This window comes from Megalopta genalis, chromosome 13 (assembly GCF_051020955.1).
Source record: "Megalopta genalis isolate 19385.01 chromosome 13, iyMegGena1_principal, whole genome shotgun sequence".
Lineage (NCBI taxonomy): Eukaryota > Metazoa > Arthropoda > Insecta > Hymenoptera > Halictidae > Megalopta > Megalopta genalis.
The window spans coordinates 8,426,319-8,447,685 of record NC_135025.1 but is presented as its reverse complement, the minus strand read 5'-3'; the positions used below and the strand labels follow the sequence as shown (position 1 = coordinate 8,447,685).

Sequence of the window (21,367 nt, the reverse complement as noted above, 5' to 3'; positions counted from 1 at the left end):
TTGCGTTGTTTCTTCAAAGAATGAATATTACAAATGAAATGATTTCTTGTTTTGTTATATTTTCGCAATTTTTATGCAATTCTCTGAAGGTTAATTGCACATCAGCTGTAAATGAAAATTTTTTATCGTGTAGGCAGATAAAATAGTGATCAAAAAGATTTTTCATTTACATAGATATAATAAACTCGTGACTTATTTATTTTCTTCTTTACTTAATATTTTAAATCAGTTTTTAGACTGATTAGTTTTGAATTAGTTTTTATTTTAAACTAGTTTTTATAGTAATAGAATATTGCTACACGTAGCTTATGTATTTATTTAACGTTTTTATTAGATTTATGCAGCAATACAATATCTATTTATTTAACGTTTTAAACCAATAGATTCATCAGCAATACAACATTGTTGCGTATAGTTTGTAACGAATAATTCGAAACAATATTTATATCGCGTCATTTGCTGCGATTCAATCGAACGCTAACAACTTAAACGCGTTGCGAATAAATACTCTGCAGTTTTTCTTGTTTCATTTTTCTTGTTCATAAAATATTCCGGATCGAATGGAAGTGGCTTTGATCGAATCTTTCTGGCTCTGCAGTTCGAACAGCTGAATACGTTTCAAGAGATCTGCGTGATTGTTGAACTTCTGCATTGTTGGGAAATCCGCATTGTATTACTACGCGTTTGACATTTTAATTTAATGCAGGCGATATTTAATTAACACGAAGAAAAACTCTCTCTGGTTTAAGTTTTCATTTTATATTTTATATTCACCCTGTCGACGGTGTGAATATCGAATTTCGAAGTTTACGAAGAACATTTTTCACCGTTTTCCATTTGACATTTCGATGCTGACGGAAGCAATATGTTCCGCTTCGAAACGGTTCGTCGAAGTTTATCCATAAATTACTTGGTTCAAAGAAAACGATTGGCGATTTACTTTGTTTAAGTACACACACTCTATCGACGCCGTAAGTTAGTTTCCTTAAAACAAACGGCCCGCGTGTTGTTGTTTGTGTTCCCCGTTATGCCATACGATTACTGCATGAAATTTTGAAACCGCTTGTAGCTTAGTCGAGAGTGGAATCCAACCCTTTGATACTACAATACGAGAAAACTAATCGCAATGCTACATTCTCTAAACTCTGAAAGCAAATGTTACGAACGCGATCGATCGTGACGTTCGAATTTTGTTATTTGTACAACGTGATCAATTCGAAATTTTATTCGTTCGCGTTGCACGCTTATACACAACAACGCGAATATTATTCAAGTCTCTTGTCAGTAACTGAAATATTTCGTGCGATGTTCGACAAGTTGAATGTTTTCACGCGGAAAACTATTGCTGTACACACACAGTAATCCTGAGTTTTAATATCTCCACGAAATATCGTTTTTCTAATCAAATTTTAATTGTGTCTTCTTCTTTAATACTTTTCTTCCATTTGCATCCGAATTACCTCTTGAGTCCACTGAAAACTGTATTCTCATAATTACGAAGCAGCTATTGAGTCGTAAAATCTCAGCACGAGTTACACCTTATTAAATTAATCCTCTTAAACTGCGGATGATCTTTTTTTGCCTTCCTTCTGTGTATTCATCTGTTCACGATATGCATTTTAACGCGAACGCCGCAAGGAAAAAAATCTTTCTGTCCAACTCGGTATAATAATTTGTAAATGTAATTAAAAGGTATCTCACTGTAAATATTTCGTGTCGCTGTGCCATATGAACTAACATGTTCAAGTAAAATTGCTTCATGGAGATGCATCAGAACTTGTATGTGTTCTAGAACAACAAAGTATCCGGTGACTTATGGACCAGAATATACGTTTTCACATATAACGCACTCCCCAAAAATACGATACAAATAAATGTTGTTGCAACGATACGAAAAAAACCGCACTGCTCCCTTCACAGAACTCCGATAGAAGTTTCTGGTAGACCTAACATACAGAGTGTCTCGTTTTACATGCATTCTCGTAAGGCGCGTTGCTTTGTAAGAATGACATAACTTTATTTATCAGACTTTTCGACCATTTTTACTATAACGTCGGTCATTTTCGTTAGAAAGAGTCTTCACAATTTCAGCAATTTTGAAACAACGAATGTGAAACCGGTTGTATTGACCGACTCCGGTGATTTAGCGTTAAACAACGACCATAATTTAACGAAACAAGAGTATAGATAAATTGTTGCTGATAAAAATAACATAGATTTTATTTTTAACGATGGAAAAAATGTTATTTTAAAGTTTGGCTGAAGTAAGATTGGAGCAGAGTGTTCTATGTGAACGTTTTATTATAGACGATTATTAAAGCTTATCTTTATCGTGTACTTGGAATTAAAAACCTAAGACAATAGCATTATTTGGAAATTAATACATTTGGAACTTATCGCCCCTTTTGAATACTAAAGAAATCGTTCTTGTTGCGAAGATTCTCGACATTTTGGAGAATGAATATGTTTAGTAATTCTTGAAGCAAATCTTTTCGGAAGAAGCCTATATTATGTTTTTATTTTTAGACGAGACCTCCGCCGATTTATACGTATTTAGATAATCGAAGCATTTTCCGAGAGATGAAATTCCGCTGTGATATTTTCGAAGTACGGTTCTACGGTGTTATTCTTTCAGAAAAAATGTAAAAGGCAAAAAATCGATGTCCTTAAAGGTGTCATCGTGGTTCTAAAACCTTTAAGGGGATGTGCTCGTTTAGAAGCTTCAAAGAGTCATTTTTTATAGCGCGCCATTGCAGCGTCTGCCTTTGAAAATATTCCTACGAAACAAAAGATCCAATGTTCTTGAAATAGTTCGGATAGAGGGCATCGAGGCGTGTATATCTTTCGTCCGTATTATTATAAATCGATCGTACCGTGTCGAATTCTTCCAATGTTCTCATGGTAATCAGTATTTCATAGCTCACAAAAATTTGCATGGCAAAGCGAATTTTAATGAACCAAGTTTCAAGCGGTTCTGCTTTCAAATCGTTGTTTAATGCTAATACACAATGGAACATGTAAATTCTACCCTTAAAATTGATTGTACATCGTGCGAGGCAAGTGACTGAATTATCGGCTGGATCGTTCACCGAATTCTCCCGAAAGTAAAAGATATTTCACGACGATTTAAACTCCACTTTCAAGATTGAATGTTCGAATGTTTTCCATCCTCGCTTCTTCAACACTCGATCGGCGAACCTTTTCGGCAAAACTATGAAACTCAGTATGCCTAGGATCGTTTATAATTTATCCTAGATCTCAATGAAACGGGTGAAAATTGAAATGCATTGTCACAAATGTATTGGTAATAATACTCTATTAATATTCTATTAATACTAATACAAATGTCGACAAAAACACTGAAACACACATACAAAAACTATGAAACTCAGTGTGCCTAGGATCATTTATAATTTATCTTAGATCTTAATGAAACGGGTGAAAATTGAAATGCATTGTCACACATTTGTTGGTAATAATACTCTATTAACATTCTATTAATACTAATACAAATGTCGACAAAAACACTGAAACACACATACAAAAACTATGAAACTCAGTATATGCCTAGAATTATTTATAATTTATCCTAGATCTCAATGAAACGGGTGAAAATTGAAATGCATTGACACACATTTGTTGCTAATAATACTCCATTAATACTCTATTAATACTAATACAAATGTCGACACTATTTTCCCCCACAATATTTAGATACACATTCCATTTTTCAATCGTATCTCACTTCTCATTTATTGTTCGATCAATCAAAGAGCATAATACAAATTTCCTGATAGAAATTGTAATTTCAACTTGCAGTGAAAGTCGAGAGAAAAATAAGGCGATCGAGCCGCCACGCAACTGGCTTAACAAATGGCGGTATTTGCCCAGCGTTCACAGTGAAATTGTATCGTCTTCGATAGGAATCTCTCCGCGCGTCGCGGCAAGGGTAGAATAATTCAGTTAGCCGTGATATAATTTAATTTAGCCAAGCGAGATCACAATGGTGAAAATTTCAGCATGGAATAGCTGACGGTCGTGCAGTCGCGTGACTAATGCGCCGAATGAATTTCCACTTGAGAACAATGATGCACAACTAGTTAGCGCCAGCATGCCACGGGACATTGGGTGTAAACGTTGTGATTCGGTTGCGGAATCAGTTATGGCGACCGTGTATTTGAACGCACGATGCTCATTGTATGTTCCAGTGAGGGTGAACGACTCGCAGCTCATCATGCTGGCGGAGAAGGCGCGCAACGATCACTCCATGAAAGGAAATTTGCATAAGCGGACCGCGGACTCGGCTAAGTGGCAATTACGGTGGTTCATTTTATATCAGGTGAGCCGGCTACATATACTTCTTTTCAGCCGAATTCTATTCGGCGACCATGTATTTTCGCAGCTTTCAGCCAAATCAGAGGGGTCTCGTCGCCGCCGATTTCGTTCTTCGAGCTTTCGGCTCTCAGATTTAGACGATTTTTAATTAACCTCGTTGAAGTTGAACCTCGACACGGAACAAAACGTTTGACACCGTTTCGAAAGTCATCTCATATAGGTTCCGGTTACGGAATAATTTAATTATATTTATTTACGTTCTACTGCAATGTGCAATTCGAATTTCTTATTTGATTATAGTAATATGTTGCTTTTAATTGGATGTGAAATATAATTGCAAGAGGAACGGTGTAATTGTATTTTCAGTTAGGGAGTACGAATGACGAAATATTAAATAATGGAGGAGAACTGGCTATAATTAATAAATTATAATAATAATTAAATATAATTGGCTATAATTAAAATAAACTAATGTAACAAGTAGATTGAATTTGCAGTTTGATAAGATTGTTATTCGTAAATTCATGCTATATCTTGAAATATAAAATATAAAATGTTTTATGCTTAGTTTATAGTGAAGATTGAAACATACATTAATAATACAAAAGATAGCATAATACATAATATTGATGAGAAAACGCAGTGATTATGCGATGCGATCTGTTAAGAATAATTTTTCTTCAGAAATAAAGTAAAGTACACTGTTCAATAGAAAAAAAGTCAATAAAAAGATGTAATTCAATTACAACGCAAGTATACAGTGGAATTCAATTACACTCACAAATAAAGTATTAAGCAATTGCATTAATTGAAAGGTTCGAATTAATTCAATTAAATTACTAAGTACAGAGCGGCAACTATTGGATTGTATCGTATCTGCAGCTTTGCGTCGCGTCGTCATCGTAGTCCAAAATTATAATGTTCACCCGGTAGACACACCGCTGTGCGGGACTCCCTGCGCAGCAGCATTTAAATTTAAATATTTGTGAAGTTTACCAGACAATCGATTGCTGATTTACAAATTATAATTTAATTATAATTTTGTTTATTTGTAAAATAGCAGTTTAATCCAGGAAAAAACTGAAGGTTTTTCATAAAAGCTTGCGGCATGTATAGTGTTAATATTTTGCAATTTTTATTTTGCATAAAGATCCACGGTCTAACAAACATAAAGTAGAGTATAATAAATGATGTCTCGTTTTAAGCTCAACGCAGTTGCCTGGAAGACCCAAACATAATGTTTCGCTGGTTCTTGCTTTACACTATAAATTCTATTTCATTTGCAATGTCACATTTTAAAGGATATCAACCATAGAGAAACGATAGATTTCTCACAAATCTAAGAAAATCAAATGAATACGATTGGTCGTATTTGGGACCAAATTCCGCGGTAAATTTACTGTACACTTCAATCGGTAGCAAACGTTTCATCTCTTCGTTTGATCCTATAAGCAGAAGTAAGGCGAAGCAACAGCGAGTCCCATTTAACTCGTTATCACTGTTCAACAATGTATTACAGCTGTCTGCGATTGTCACGGAATTGTTTTGTTCTCCCGAGGAAGCTAGATTGGTAAAGACAGTGGTGATTCGCGACTGCAGCTTCCTCTTTGTTCCATCTGTGACATTTCATCTCAGCCAAGTAGTCCCTATTTTGAACGTACTGAACCGACGCGACTGAGAGTGAGAGCTGCGATAAGTTACTGAACTGTAAAGCGCCTTTTACACTCCCATTTCTACAAATCACAGGGAACTTCAATTGTTTTCTGGTTCAATGCGCAGGTGCAATATCGTGAAACGATTCCTTAGTGCTAGCAACTTTATCTTTCGCCGATGTTCTTTCGAATCCCCAGCTGAATTTCGCATAATTTTCAGCAACACTGCATTGAGCAAGAATACGTTTGAGTTAATTAATTGAATCAATTAATTACTTAACGCGAAGTAACGGAGATACATTAAATGATTTAACGCAACGACAGAACGAGAGATGCAACAATTTGACAAGACTCTGTACCAATGATTGTTAACATCGTAAATTGTTTTAATTACAAATGTATCTCTTTCTTTCATTTATGCTACTACAATATTGTGGATCATTATGTAAATATAAATTCTTCTACGATTATTTTTGTATAAAATCTCTGATTTCTTAGACGATTCTCAAAAGGTTACATTTTTCAAACATCAGTTTGATCTGGCTCATTTTGTTAGAATTCCTTCGGAACTAATTAGATAATAATGAATAATTTATTTTCTCTGCAGTCTGCTCGGCGATGGAAAATTGGCTTTTATTTTAGAAATATGAAGACCTTGAAACTTGAAAAAACACAGAGCAATGTAATAAACGTGCGAACAGTGGCGTACGCGGCCCAGTGAACCACATAACGTGCACATGATCCAATTTTCGTTAAGGTCATCACTAAAGTGGTTGTTAACGTGATTACGGTTACCTGTTTCGTCTCGTATTCGATAAATACGTAGCACAATTAATAGAGCTTGCGGTCTTGCAAATATTATATAATTTGTGTTATTCAACATTGACAATTTTGCAATATTAGTATTTAATATAATCGAATTAAAACTGCACAACGTTGAAATCACACGAAATAGCATAATCCACTGTAATTTCCAAGAGAAAAGTCGAGTTTCGATGCGATTTTTACGACTCTAAATTAGTTTCGTGTTTCTAAATTAGTTTTTTTTGTATCGTGTAGGTATATGTACATTTTTGTGTGTTATAATTGATTTTATCATATTATAAATAAATTATTAATATAATATAAATATATATATATTATATTATATTAATAATTTATATTAGTAATTATATACATATATAACATAAATTATTAGTATAATTTATAATATGATAAAATCAATTATAACATAATAATTTATGTTATATATGTATATAATTACTAATATAAATTATTAATATAATATAAATATATATATATATATATATATATATATATATATATATATATATATTTATATTATATTAATAATATAATTTATAATACTCATAATTTGCCTTTAAGTTATCAACATTATTTGAGCACGGATTAATTGATCATGTTAATTAATATTAATTAATTTCTAACAGTAATAATAACGTAGTATTTACGATTTTGATGGAATATTATTCAGAAACAATAGAATCTTCATGATATTGAACATCCGTTTTGCGAACTATCTATCATTGTTGATATTTTATTCTCAGTTCGTGTATAAAATAATAAAATCACAGAAAACTAAACATTTACTAGAAAATGAAATAGAAATTACAATGTTAGGGTCACCGATGATTCAATTCTATCAGTAAAGGGTTGGTATAATACATCTTTCCTCGAATTAGAGAAATGTCGTTTCTGACCGAATGAAATTTGATAGAAATTGCGTGGCCGAAATAATGATCGGAAAGTTTGTTCGACCTTTCTGCAAGTAACTGATGATGGGGATGATGTTTGTTTCAGAACTTGCTGTTCTATTACGAGAACGAACAGTGTTCCAGGCCCAACGGCGTTGTTTTGTTAGAGGGTTGCTACTGCAAGCGGCTCATCATCGCCAGAGGCAAAGAGTCCGAGAAACAGGTAGGTGTACACAGCTTTTAGTCTTTGCATTGTGTCGGGCTTGCGCGCGCGCGCACGATTCTCCCTACTACAACGACAGTGTTGTAAATATTTCTTTGACGGTAAACAGACAGACGTTACGTTTCTCAAATGGTAATTATTAGCGTGCTAAAAAATTACATTAGCTTTGAGCAAATAACTGATGTATGTTACTAAATAAATCTGTTGGATGCTAAAGGTTTGACAATAGTATTAACCCTTTGCACTCGAAGTCATTTTAACTCCAAATTCAAGATAGCTTCTTCTGACCTACGCTGTTTCTATTTTATACGACTTAGTGCAGTTTATGCACATCAAATCGAGTCTTGCAACTTATAGAACAGCTATCCTTGTAACAGTCTTTTCGATATAAACAAACATGATAACGTAAAAATGATTTTGTAACGTGATATAACGATCTGCAGCGGTGCCTCAGAGTCACCACCCGAGTGCAAAGGGTTAAATTAGCATTTTGGAAGCTGTTTCTAGTTTCCTTTGTTGACAAAACAGTATTAAATGAAAATTGCAAAAGACTTCATTTATCGCGTTCGACGTAAGAATTATGTTAGATTAAAATTGTAAAAGGTGTGGTTTTTATGCCTATAGTAAAAATGGCGTTAATTAAGAAAGATTCACAAATACAAGATCACAAAATTAAAGAAATATTTATTCATATATAAAATAAAATGGACATTTCGTATCTATCATTTAAGTAACAGTTTATATAATTTCATTTCTTCGTTTGGAATGTTCGATACGATTTAATTAATTAACTTGTGTATTTTATACAATTTCTTTGTACAGTACGGAATACAAGATACGATATTATACATATTAACTACCATGATTAATGCAAGAAGATGAAATGTAAATTTCGCAACTTATAACCTGTAATTAATACCGTGGATCACCAAGAAATTTGTGTGAAATTTAATTAATGTAATAAGCTAATGGGTACTCGAAATTAATGTCATTGCTATGTTATCTACAGACAAATATGACAACGTTATTGATGCCTCTTGGAGTAATCTAATAGTCATCTCCTCGTTACGCACACAAATGAAATTCAATATTGAAACATGGTCGTACCGGAATCAAACATTGCTTACACGAAACTCCGTTAGCATTGTCTGAGTGCAGCACGTTTTCGAAATCGAGTTCCGTTCGTATAGAAATTGTCAAATGTATTTCTCAATTTTGACCAATTGTCTTTCCTCTGAAAACTATAGACATTAATCGATTGAATGGATAATTTCGCGTAAATTAAGTCATTTAGTCGCGAAGTGGGATTACTAGGTTGCGAATCTTCATGCAGATTCTTATTCTCATGAATTGTTTTGTATAGTGTGGAGCAGTAATGCAGTAATTTTTATTATTAAGATATTAATAATAAATATTTATTAATAATATATATATATATATAAATATTTATTATTAATATCTTAATAATAAAAATTACTGCATTACTGCTCCACACTATATTGCTCCACACTATATATATATATATATATATTATTAATACACACATTTTCTCGCATTCGACGAACCTACGTATACAAATCAGCAATCCAGTAATTACACAGAGTCGCGAAAATAGAAATAAGGATTAAATAAACCAACATAAAAGTTTATACTATGGATTGTTTTGTAAAAGATGCGACGACTGAAATAATTCCGCGATAGCTGACACTTCAGCTATATTTAGTGAAACACGTGCAAATTTCAATTGCAATTAATAAAATAAATAATTCAATTACAATATTTATATTCGGGGTCCAAATTGACCAGTGCCCTATCGTGCGAGTGTTAACTCGTCGTCGTTAAATGACCCCTTAATGGGCAAAGGGAGAGTTGGGAACGCAGAAATCGATGTCCAGGGCAATCATCCTAACAGCTCTTTTCGCAACCATTTGAATCTTCGCTCTATTTCAATAATCGATGTCGCTTACTCTACTCTCCGACGTAATCAAGATGCGAATAGACCGGGGGAAGATAACGGTCAACAACTCTCAAAACACCTATCTCCCTCGATAACATTCGCATCATGGCACAGACACTGTGTCCATTTAGCTGCCACTATTGGATGCTATACAAAATCAGTGATAGAGTGGCTGATACAGTAGTATGAGAAAGGTATTGGTTCGGGAGTCCTATAGCAGCCAGTAGTTGCTGTTACCACGTGAAAGAGAGAGAGAGAGAGAGAGAGAGAGAGAGAGAGAGAGAGAGAGAGAGAACGAAAAACGTATCGGGTGTGAACGTCATATTTGTTCACCAAGAATCACTATGTACTTCTTAGAACAATTGTGAATGTTCCAACTGTAAAACTAAAAAGTAGTACTTCGATTATCCGATTCTCCAATATCAGAATTACGTATTGCGCATTTTATTATTATTGTGTATACTGATTTGTTTTCCAGCATAATTGACTTTATATTTATCGAATAAGATATATTAAATTTGTTTATTAATAAATAAACAAAATAAATGAATAAACAAATTTGATATGTTTTATTCGATAATTTTATCGAGAAAATAAACCAAAAGCACAGCAATTCGTTTCGAACGTAGTGATGAATATCGATTTAAAAAGAGAAAGGGTCTGAGGTACGAGGAGTTCGGCAAACATTAAAGAACTCGTCCGAGATCAGTCTTCTATCTTCTACATTGGAACAATTGAAGTTTCTTATTTTCTATCTTTCGTCAATCGAACTTTTGTCATCGTATTCGACTTGACTTTTCTCATTAAAATAATAAGTAAGTAATATGTTGAATTCCGAAACTTTAGAAATGTTAAGTAAAGATATTATTATATGCGTTATTATATGCAGATACTAATATATATATGCATTATTATATGCATATACTAATATATATGCATTATTATATGCATATACTAATATATATGCATTATTATATGCATATACTAATATATATGCATTATTATACTATTATATGCATTACTATATGCATATACTATTATAAGCATACTAATATATGCTAATATATTAATAATAATACTAATATATATATATATATATATATATATATATGCATTATTATACTATTATATGCATTATTATATGCATATACTGTACCAGCGAACATCTGAGTACTCAGTCTCCTAATACCATTCCAATTAACCGATCGCAAAAACTGTAACGTATCAATTAACTCCTGATAAATTCATCATGGCATTATAAAGCAGAAGGAAAGTTACAGATTTCTGACCGCCGTGAAAGTAGCTTCATCTCATTGTGCTTCGATAACGAACTCATTAGCCTTGTTAACCGTGTGGTCGTTCGCATGCGTTTGCTCTGTTTGTATTTCGGGCGGACACAGCATTTGAGTCATGTGTCTCGTCAAAGAGCATAAACAGGGCCACGGATAATTGCGTTTGCCTTTCGAGGATTATCGAGGGTGACTATCGTTATCGTTTGGAATCGCTCTCGTCTTGCGTGTACGCTACCGTGACACCCGGGTGACATCCGGGTCAAGTGCCATGAGAAACGCTCCACGTGCAAGTCGAGTGCGTTTTAGCAAAAACACACCGACGTTAGCCCGGAGCGTGCAATTTGCGTTCATGTCCCTTTGTTGTCGAGCTAATGCAACCGTTCGCAATCCGCATGAATTACACAGAGTTCGGGGAATCGAGAACTCTGCGTCGCGCACCGGTATAACGTGGCGACACGCAGTGGTCGATTTCCTTAGAAAATTGGACTAGAAGGAAAGAAGATTGTTAAGTAACGTTGATGGAAAATCCAAACAGAATAGTACAGGAATAGGTTTACTAACGCATCGAATGCGTTAAAGCACTTTTGTCATCCCCCCTCCCCCCCCCCCCCCTTATTAGCTGCAGCACTGTCACTGTTGTCGCTATTGGCTAAAAACGATGACGAAGATCAACGGCGGTCAATAGCGACTGATAGTTGCGGCAGTGGGGCAGCTAGTAAGAGGGGGGGATGTGACCAGAAAGGTGCCTTATTGTCGCGTGAGGACTATAGCTGTATTTAGCAGCGTTTAAATCATATTCTGTATCTTTGTCGTAAATTCTCAACAAAATATTTACGGACTTCTTGTTACATTACATTTTAGTCTTATTTTTTCCTATAGCACACACTGTCGAAGTATGTACGAAAGAATGCGGAACACCCTGTCGAAGAATGTACGGAAGAATGCAGAACACACGCACACTCTGCATATATTTATCGTTAACATATACGAGTTCTTCGTTACAAAGGAATGCCTCAATTTTTGTACACATCTACACAATAAGTAGTTTCATTTGTTATTGTCTAATACGTATAATTAAGGACCTATGACGTTACGTTATTACTTGACGGGAATGATACGTATGTTTCATTTCGTTAGCTGGCGATAAGCAAGTTGTCAAATCATAATGATTTTTGTCCCGTGTGTTGAAGGAATCGACCACTGTCCGTCGTGTCGCGTCGTGTCGCGCCGTGCCGCATCGTGTCGCGTTGCAGTTAGCCAAATGCAGATGCTATGCAAATTTGATAGTTAGGGAGCCACAAAGTCTCCCGACGCTCGCCACGCGCAGAAACACGTCAAAGGATGCAATAAGATTGCGTTATTGGCTCACGTCGCGGCGTATGATGTCTGCGGAACGCAATACGGACACTTTTGAACAGGGGCAAATGGAATTGGCAGAGAGAAGTTCCATTAGATTGCTATGCGACGAATGCTAGACTTTTTAGCAGTATGTAGCTAATAATTTACGTGAAATCGTCTACGGTTCCTCAACGAGATGTGTACGTGAAGTGGAATTACAACCAGCACATTACGAGAAGACTTCGAAGAATTCACCCAACTGATCTTGTAGATCCTTCGAGCCTAAAAATAGAGACACTTTCTCGACGAAGAGCTCGTCCACGTGATGTTTAAATCGACGGAAATATAGTAGAGACAGCCCTGTCCGAACATTTAGTTTCACATTATCACCTGGTGGAGAACTCGAATGGAATTTTTAGATAATAGAATGTTTTTTCGGATCCTGAGTCATTATTGGCTAATTGTTACGCGATGGACAGAAGATGTGATTGGGTGAAGCGGGCGACGAGTTCCTTCTTTTAGTACAAATATTCAGTACAAATACTTAATACAAATATTGACAATGCTGATAGATAAGCCTGCATAAATATAACCAGCTAAAGTGATTCCTAACTTGGTGCGAAAGAAACTTTCAAACTCGATTTTCTCGAAAACTAAGTCCCGAACAGAAAAAGTTGTTCCATATTTTTTTACGAGGGAACATCTGGTACTCACTTGTGCACACCTTTCGGGGACACCCTGACAAAGTACAGATACCTGTACTCTCCTATGCTATTCGATAAAGAAATTCCACTAAATTGACCAACTTCTCTATCGCTTTGTTCCCCACGTTTTTACTCCACATCGGTGTCGTTTCATTTGCATGCGTGTCAATTAAGTTGGAAAAGTTTCCAAATGTTTTTCACAACACGAACGACACTACTGTTATATATATATCCAGTATTTCCATTGAAATAGCTTCAATCGACGAACCAATTATCAGAAAGCTATAAAGGATATTTGTTCGAGCATTTTTCTGACGATACCTGTTGCGTCGTATTTCGATTCGAGTAAGTCACGTGGAGTGGCCAATTAGATAGAAACAAAAATATTAATTTGACATTTTATATCGCGTATCTTCAAAACAAATGGTAATTTTTACTTGCAGTCTTATACTTTTGTCCAGAAAATGTTAGTTCATTTTGATCTTTCTTTCTCAAAAAATTCTTGTTGTTCAACACAAAGCCTTCAGATTTCGGCTTATATACAATGTGTAAAGCGAACGTTTCTTATACACTTAAATATACAAAATTACGAAATATATCGAGTGACTTATGTACTTCTGTCCAGTAGCGTACTCTGCGTGTGTGGGAAACGTGAAATACTGTCGCAATGATTTGTTCGCTCACCGTGCACCATTGTACATCGTTAAATACTATTATTACTTCAATGTAATCACAGTTGGCGTGACAATGCTGGGGTATCGGCGCGGTATTTGCTGTTGGTTAGAGAGTATCGATTTTAATCAGTACCGGCGTTAATGGACTAAGTGCGGCACGTGATATACGGTTTGACACGCTAAATCCCGCCGCGGCGCGACTGAAAAAGTTGCGTGAGCACGGAAATTCAGGTACATTTGTTTGTGCTCGGTTTCCCCTTTGTGCCGATACCGGCATCCACGCAAGCTCAAAGGGATCGGCGTGATGCTCGCATGGAGAAACGAGAGCCCGTGTTCCGCGCGCAATATTTGCGTGCGTTAGCGAACCCTTTCCACCGAGTGCTACCATGTACGTAATTTGTTATTCACAAAGTCACGTGCGCGATGCGAGAAAACCTGTATTACGCGGAAAATTGTATTCTCAATTGATCAATACGTATTCCTTTGACGTCTTTCTTCCGCAGTGGGTCTTGCTTCTACAGATTCGCGCATTGCGTGCACTGGTATGTAATGCAGCTGCACTCTTTCGGCTCTAGGAAAGACAGATGATACCGTAAATTATTATTACTTTTGAATTTTATCGTAAGGCTACATGAATTATAAGAACAGGAGTGCTCTGGCATTGCTATAGTGTGATGTCATAAGATTAGATTTACTTAATATTTTGCGATATAATATTTGTGATAAAACCACACACTATATATATAAACCACGTATAAATAATATATAAAATCACATACTATATATTATTAAGCCTAGTTCCGCTCATTGGCTCGGCTGCCTTGCGCCAACCGAGCTCGCCTCTGATTGGTCAGTGTTCTTCATTAGTAACTCGTAAACGAAGCCACGGATTGTATTTTCGCCAAGGAAAAAGTTCAAATAACGCCAGAAACTCCTCATCTTACGGAATTAACATAATTTTTGGACACCCTGTATAATATGCCACTACCAGATCACCATGTATAAGTTAATGAAATGTAAATTAAATCAATTTTAAGTTGTTTGGTCTTTTAAATATACAGGCTGAATCATTTTTAAATAAAAGTGAAATATTGATTTCACTTGTATCTTTCTTGTAAACTACATGTTCTAGAATAAACTGCTTCCAATGAAAATTGTTTGGTATAAATAGAAGCATACGCGATAACAATTAATTTTGTGCTATCATGCCAGGAAACATAAAACCATTGTGTAAGTAGACGTAGAAGTGCCGACATTATGCTAAATTAATGATGCTACGATTACGCGGTCGTCCAATATTTATCAATCTCCTTACAGAATTCGTCTCATTGGACGTTAATTGATAGAAATTATTCGCATCCCAGAAATTGCCTATCCGTCGATGAAACGTCAGCGTTGAACAAAATTGATAGTTTCAGTGGCGACGCGTTTCAAGTTACGAACTAATTACACGCGATGTATTAACGCACAAGCCATTCCATCGATTTCTCCAAAGGTCGCTCGACAGGTCAAGTCCGTTTTACCTTTTTCCTTTTTTCCTCATCGATGCATTGTTCGTGGGTGTTTCTCGCATCCCTGAAACGCGATTACAAATCGCTTAGACGCGATGAAAATGTGTTGCGCTTCGGAAGTTACTTCCAGGAAGGATGATTCCATCCTGTTTTTTCGTCCGTCGAACGGGTTTTAAAATTCATGCGGCACTCTTTCAACGTCGCTGGCAATATCCGGCTTCATTGGACAAGCAAACGTTTTGCGTGCAATATATCAAGCGCGAATACGGGTTTCTGTGTACGGTCAGTGCCTCGAGAAATTAAAATAAACCGGCCGCTGATGGTTTTTAATTGAACCGAATTATTTCTACCGCTGATTATGTAGCGAAACGAATATTCACGGGTGCGTCGCGGTATTTTCAACGACGATAATAAGCTGCAGGAATACGTTTTATCTTGAACGAGGAATTCATGTGTTTCCAGCGGTATCGCGTGCTCCCACCGACAAATTAAGCCCGTTCGTCGAATTTAATCAACGCTCTGTCATTTCGACTGCAGTTTTGTCCTGTATTACGATGCTTGTAAAAATACGTTGACGATCTGTCAAAGCGTAATGAAAAATTTCGGATCAATCAGAATGCGAAAATAATTGCTATCCCATTCACAATCTCTTTATTTAATATTTAAAGTGCTAGATCGTATTCGTCCTGCTTATACTGTAATAATTATTATTTAATAGCACCTTCTGAAACGTTTCCTCGACGACGGGAAAAATCCACGAATAGTATTTTTCTGATTAGAAACAATTCGCTATCTATTTTGTACGATCATTTCTGAATGGTGAACATTAAAATGTAGTTCACACGGTTCTATAGGTAACTGCAATTACTTTTTCTGTACGACGAAAAATACCACTCCTTTCATTTAAACGTTCAGCTACATTTTTGTATCGAATCACTTTCAACGGACTGTTGCCGCGAGAATGGCCGGATATAAAGGAAGTTGTTGAAATGGTTTTCATTCGATTTAAAATGGGTTATTGTTTTATTGGGCGGAACAATAGACGTGTTGTGATGGAAAATATAAATTATTTAGTAAATGCTGCATAGGTAATGCAACATCTAGAAACGGTAGCTTAAAAGATATATCGAGAGATAAGATAAAAGGCAATGAAAGACATTTGCCAGTCTATCAACTTGTCGCTCACGACAATGATTCGAGCAGACGAATCTCGTTTCTGTTGTTTATTTTATACTGTGATCGTTCTCGGTTCGTTTGTTTGGTGTGTGCGATGAAACATAATATAGTTTATATTATTATTATGATTTATGCCGTTTAACACTAGATTTCCGAAGCAATTTTTGTATTGCTATATATCTAGAAAGACTTAAATAATTTTTTTAAAAACATATGCTGGTTTTTAATAGAATCATGACCAACGTATGTTTTAAAAAAGATTATTTAAGTTCTTCTATGTATATAGTAATAAAATCGCAAACGATTTACACCAAATTTCATTTACACTCAATGCATACTCAGTCCTATTTTAGTTAAATAGGTCCGCCCTTCGAGTGTTAAATAATTAAATTACAGACCAGGTACCAGACAAACTACCAGCCGTACATCACACGTTTGATTTCTAGCTCCCTGCTAAATTGCCAGGATTTATGGCTGCACATATTCCTAAAGTTCGCCCATTACAATCCCGTTTTGCATCGGTCTCCTGCATTTCTATCGTTCTAATTACAAGACGACTTTAGCAATCCGAATGCTCTCGTTAATTGACTCATGTTTTTGTATTTTGTTAAACAGGCTTAAGGTTGTTCTTTGTTACGTTTAGTTAATTATTTTCATTCGTTTGTATATTTTAAAACCTGCGATAAATATTAACGAGCTATTGCACATAAAACAATCCAAAGGAAGTCAAACGATCTTTCATCGTTATGCAAATCGAACGAGATTCGAAGGACTATTTTATTTACATAATTTTCGTATTCCTTGTTAGGTGACAAAATATGCGGGTCGCGATTATAAATACACTCGATCATTTAAACTGATACTAAATCTCGTCGTTACTTAGCGAACGCGTGTTCAGATATCCTTAAATATTCCCTGAAAATTTTAATGAAACTACACAATAAAAACTACATAATAAAAAGCGAGTTACATCACATCATATCATTTCATGTACAGCACCGGACAAAATTCGGGCACTCTTTAAAACGCGGTATCTTTTTTAAAACTTGGACTAAACGACTAGAATTTCTTTTTTTAAGTGATAATGGAACTAGTCTACTAGACGACGACTAGAATGTTTCTTTTTCTAATTGTGCTATTACTTAGAATGACAAAAAGAAGATAAAAAAACTCACGTTTTTTTTCAAGATATGGAACAAGGGAGTTAACTGTACGGGTACTTTGAAAATAATAGGTTCCTTTTGGTGGCTGCTGACTTACAGCATTGTCTGCAGCTTAATCCTGCTATAGGGGAATCTTCTTCGCGTAATAGCCATTCAAAAGCTCCTTTTCAAAGAAAGGAATCACATCCTCAGGCAAGAAATCGATTGCACCTGTCAGGCCTTGACGTGGGACGAGTTCGCGAAACAATGACTACGGCGAACATCGCCGGTTCTTCTTACATCGAAGTAGTCGGCCTGTTTTACCATGCCATTGTCTAACTGCCAGCATTGTCTCTGCTTCACGTAGACTTGGAGGAAAAGGGACGGACAGTTCGCTACATCCTTCTCAATTTCAACTAACCTTGCTCGTCTGAAAATGTTGCAGTTAGCAATGGCGTGATCTTGTTACCTTGACGGACACAAAAAAGAAAATTGAATCCCTGTTTGTATCGACGGAATACGATAGGTCACGGAAATGGTTTGTAATCACGGAAATTTCACACATTTTGAAATTGGGTGAAATGAATTTTTCTTTTTTAAGATGTTGGAAAGATTAGTTTACACTGGATCGTGTGTAAGAAACGTTTGCGGAAATTACAATTTGTTGGAATGATGAAAAAGGTAAAAAATGATGTTCTATAATATTACTTATCAGGGTCTGCAACGAAAATTGTTGTAGATCGCAGTTGTATGCTAAAAAATTTGTATATTCACGCTGGATTCTGTAAACATTTGGTTCAATGAAATATTCGCTGGATCTCACGAGAATTTTATACTTATTGTTATTATTATTATTACAGATGGAAGATAGATGAGAGATAGATGCAGGGTCATTTTAATCCAAAGAAAAATTTCTACTCTTTCTGGATTTTTTATGAGGGGGTTAATTCGGTATAAAAGTGCATACTTGCAAATATGTATACTATTTGCTTTAATTTACGTTTTACTTATATATTGCACGTGGGGTCGAGTATATTTCCTGTGATCTTCATAATTCAAATGACAATTTTGGCATCTTTTGCTATATTTTTCATCACTTTCGACGCAAATATCACCCACGAATCAAAATGCATTCGTCGAACGGGGGTTAAATTTTGTTCAACTTAGTCACAGAGTGATACCATCGACATACGTTTTTGTTTGAGAATAGCAAACGATTTAATATTTACAAATAACATTACTCTGACAATGGCAAAAATTAATGGCAAAAATTAATGGCAATAATTCTCTCAAGTTTCATTCATCGTTTTTAACATTCCCGCGGAGATTTTCTTCTATGAATCATATCGTTCATATTGGGGACAGATACAATGGCACCGTAACGATCCTATAATCATTCGGATATTGCGTCATCAATTTACGATCTGTATATCGTGTTCCGCATGTGTATACGGATGATCCGGTCATTTGTTAATTCATCCTGAGATCCGGTTTTACGCAGGCTCAATAAGCGTGAGTCTACTGCACTTGCATATGGAGGGTAGATAATTTAAATCAATTCTCGTGGTTATTCTCGGAACAATAAACTTCATTAGAGCGATGATATATAAAATTTGTTTTACATGAAACATCAATTTTTTAAAATGCTTTCCATTGAACTGACCGATTTTATTTTGTTAAACTACTTCACTTTGATATTATTTTAAATATTTTAAAGCTGAATAATTATAGCTAATAATTATCTATGGTGTAACAAACCAGAGATTAAGATAATTAAATAATAAATCATTGTAACAGAGCTCGCGTTTGCGGTGAACAAATGGATTGTTCAGTGTTACGAATGCCAATCTGAATTCTTTTCTTGATATTCCACCGTATGTTCTCTTTTCAACTTTTTCATTTACATATTCTTGATTTATTATTTTCATTCGCTTTCACGGGTCACTGTCGTTGTCAGTGAATCGACAGTGAAAACAAGAAGGTAAAATAAATCCGAAATTCACGCATGAACGATTTTAGAATTGTTCCGAAAGAGAAAAATCTCGAGGAAGAAAATCGTATCAAAATATGAAAAATGGCAAGCAAAAAAATTACTCGCGTTCAAATTACGTTTCGGTACGATTTCATTTCGGTTTCAAACATTTTCCGAGAAAAATGTATTTGCTGCGTTTTTCGTAGTCTTTCTGTAGCGTTTTCCAAACCATTCTTGCTGGGTTGTTCAATAAAACTGAACGTTTAAAATTGAAATAGATTTCTTACGCTGGTCGGATTGCTTATGGTAACAATAACTGAAAAAGAATATTAATTTTTATCGGTACGCACGTTCTCGTATATTTTATGTAATATACATATAACATAAATGCATGGGAATCGGCTATTTATTAATATTCTTCTTCGCAGTTCCTTCAACGTTTTTGCAACCCGGAAATTCATAAAATTCCACAGTTGTTTGCTGCAGGGTTGCAGCGTCAAATTGTGAAAGAAAAGCGCAGCATGATCTGCTTCCTTCTAAATATAAAACGACGTGAAATCATGCTGGCGGCGATCAATTATTGATTATCAAATGAAGTGAAATTACGTCGCCGGCTGTCGGTTATAGTTCTTAAAATGACGTAAAATTACATCAGCTGCTGCCAGTATGTTAATAAGCTGTATGTTAATACATGTTTGCGTTTCATAAGCATGGTAAGAGCGATGTTAAGCATTATTAAAGGCCGTCAGACTTCCTCTGTTCTTGAATTTTTCAACCTACTCGGAGAGACATGGTTCATTTAATATGGTACACCATGGTAATTCATTAACATACTGTTTGCTGGTACATTATATTACTACATGCATAATGCAATATTCTGAGAGAGTCGTGTATTATAATAAATAGCTTACGAATTTAATAAATTTGAATTTTTATACACGAGAGTTTAGAAAAACTCGAAGTAGATGGCTTTATACATTCTTTTTATTAAGCATAACAGTACAGTGAAAATAAAATAACATTCTTATAGATTTTATTACAATTGAATTTTTAAGATTTCTTTAATTTTAAGGGAATATTTTAATTTCTAACAAAATTATAAAGAAAATCATTGAATAAAAATGGAATAATAATACTTTTTATACAAACAAAAATAAAAATATCTTCCATATAGAAACACACGGAATCTAATTTACCGCTTTAATTAGATCTTCGGTAGCGTATCGTTCAGAAACTATCAGTTATTAGGAGGCTTCGTACAGGTGTTTCATTTAGAATATCACATCATTTTCAATTCTTTATGCATCAGCGTGACACCGTAAACTGTAGTTCTTCTGTCTAGCAACCGCTATTTGAGCAGAAGTTAATTAAAAAAGCGGTTGAAAGCAAGCGCGTACAAGATACGAGGGCCTCGGGGAAAAATTCCGAGAAAAAATGGAGAAACAACAGCGTTGTACCACCGACCATACAGTTTTTCCTCTTTTCGCGTACCACTGGCTACTAGTTGCTTGTTTTCCATTCTCTAGACGCAATTTGAACTTCGTTAGTGCCGTCTGATTTTTGATCAGGGACGCTTTATGGCTATGTCACAGATTTATTCTGCAGCTTTGAATAAATTACAATCACGAATGTACAGTTTGAATTTTCAATAAGTCTAAATTAACGAAACAGTTCGA

At 35.2% G+C, this 21,367-nt stretch overlaps 1 protein-coding gene across 5 annotated transcripts in view; it reads left to right on the top strand.

Moving 5' to 3' along the window:
• The window catches only part of LOC117224194 (ras-specific guanine nucleotide-releasing factor 2), a 132,647-nt gene that overhangs the window by 15,398 nt on the left and 95,882 nt on the right, over positions 1-21,367 (top strand). For all 5 annotated transcript variants that reach the window (XR_004491150.2, XM_076526130.1, XM_076526132.1 and 2 more), the window contains exons 3-4: positions 4,209-4,339; positions 7,809-7,925. Coding sequence is in view for 4 of the 5 variants with exons in the window: in XM_076526130.1 (XP_076382245.1) it covers positions 4,209-4,339; positions 7,809-7,925 (248 nt within the window). In the remaining variant the exon portion in view is untranslated. The remainder of the gene's footprint in view (positions 1-4,208; positions 4,340-7,808; positions 7,926-21,367) is intronic.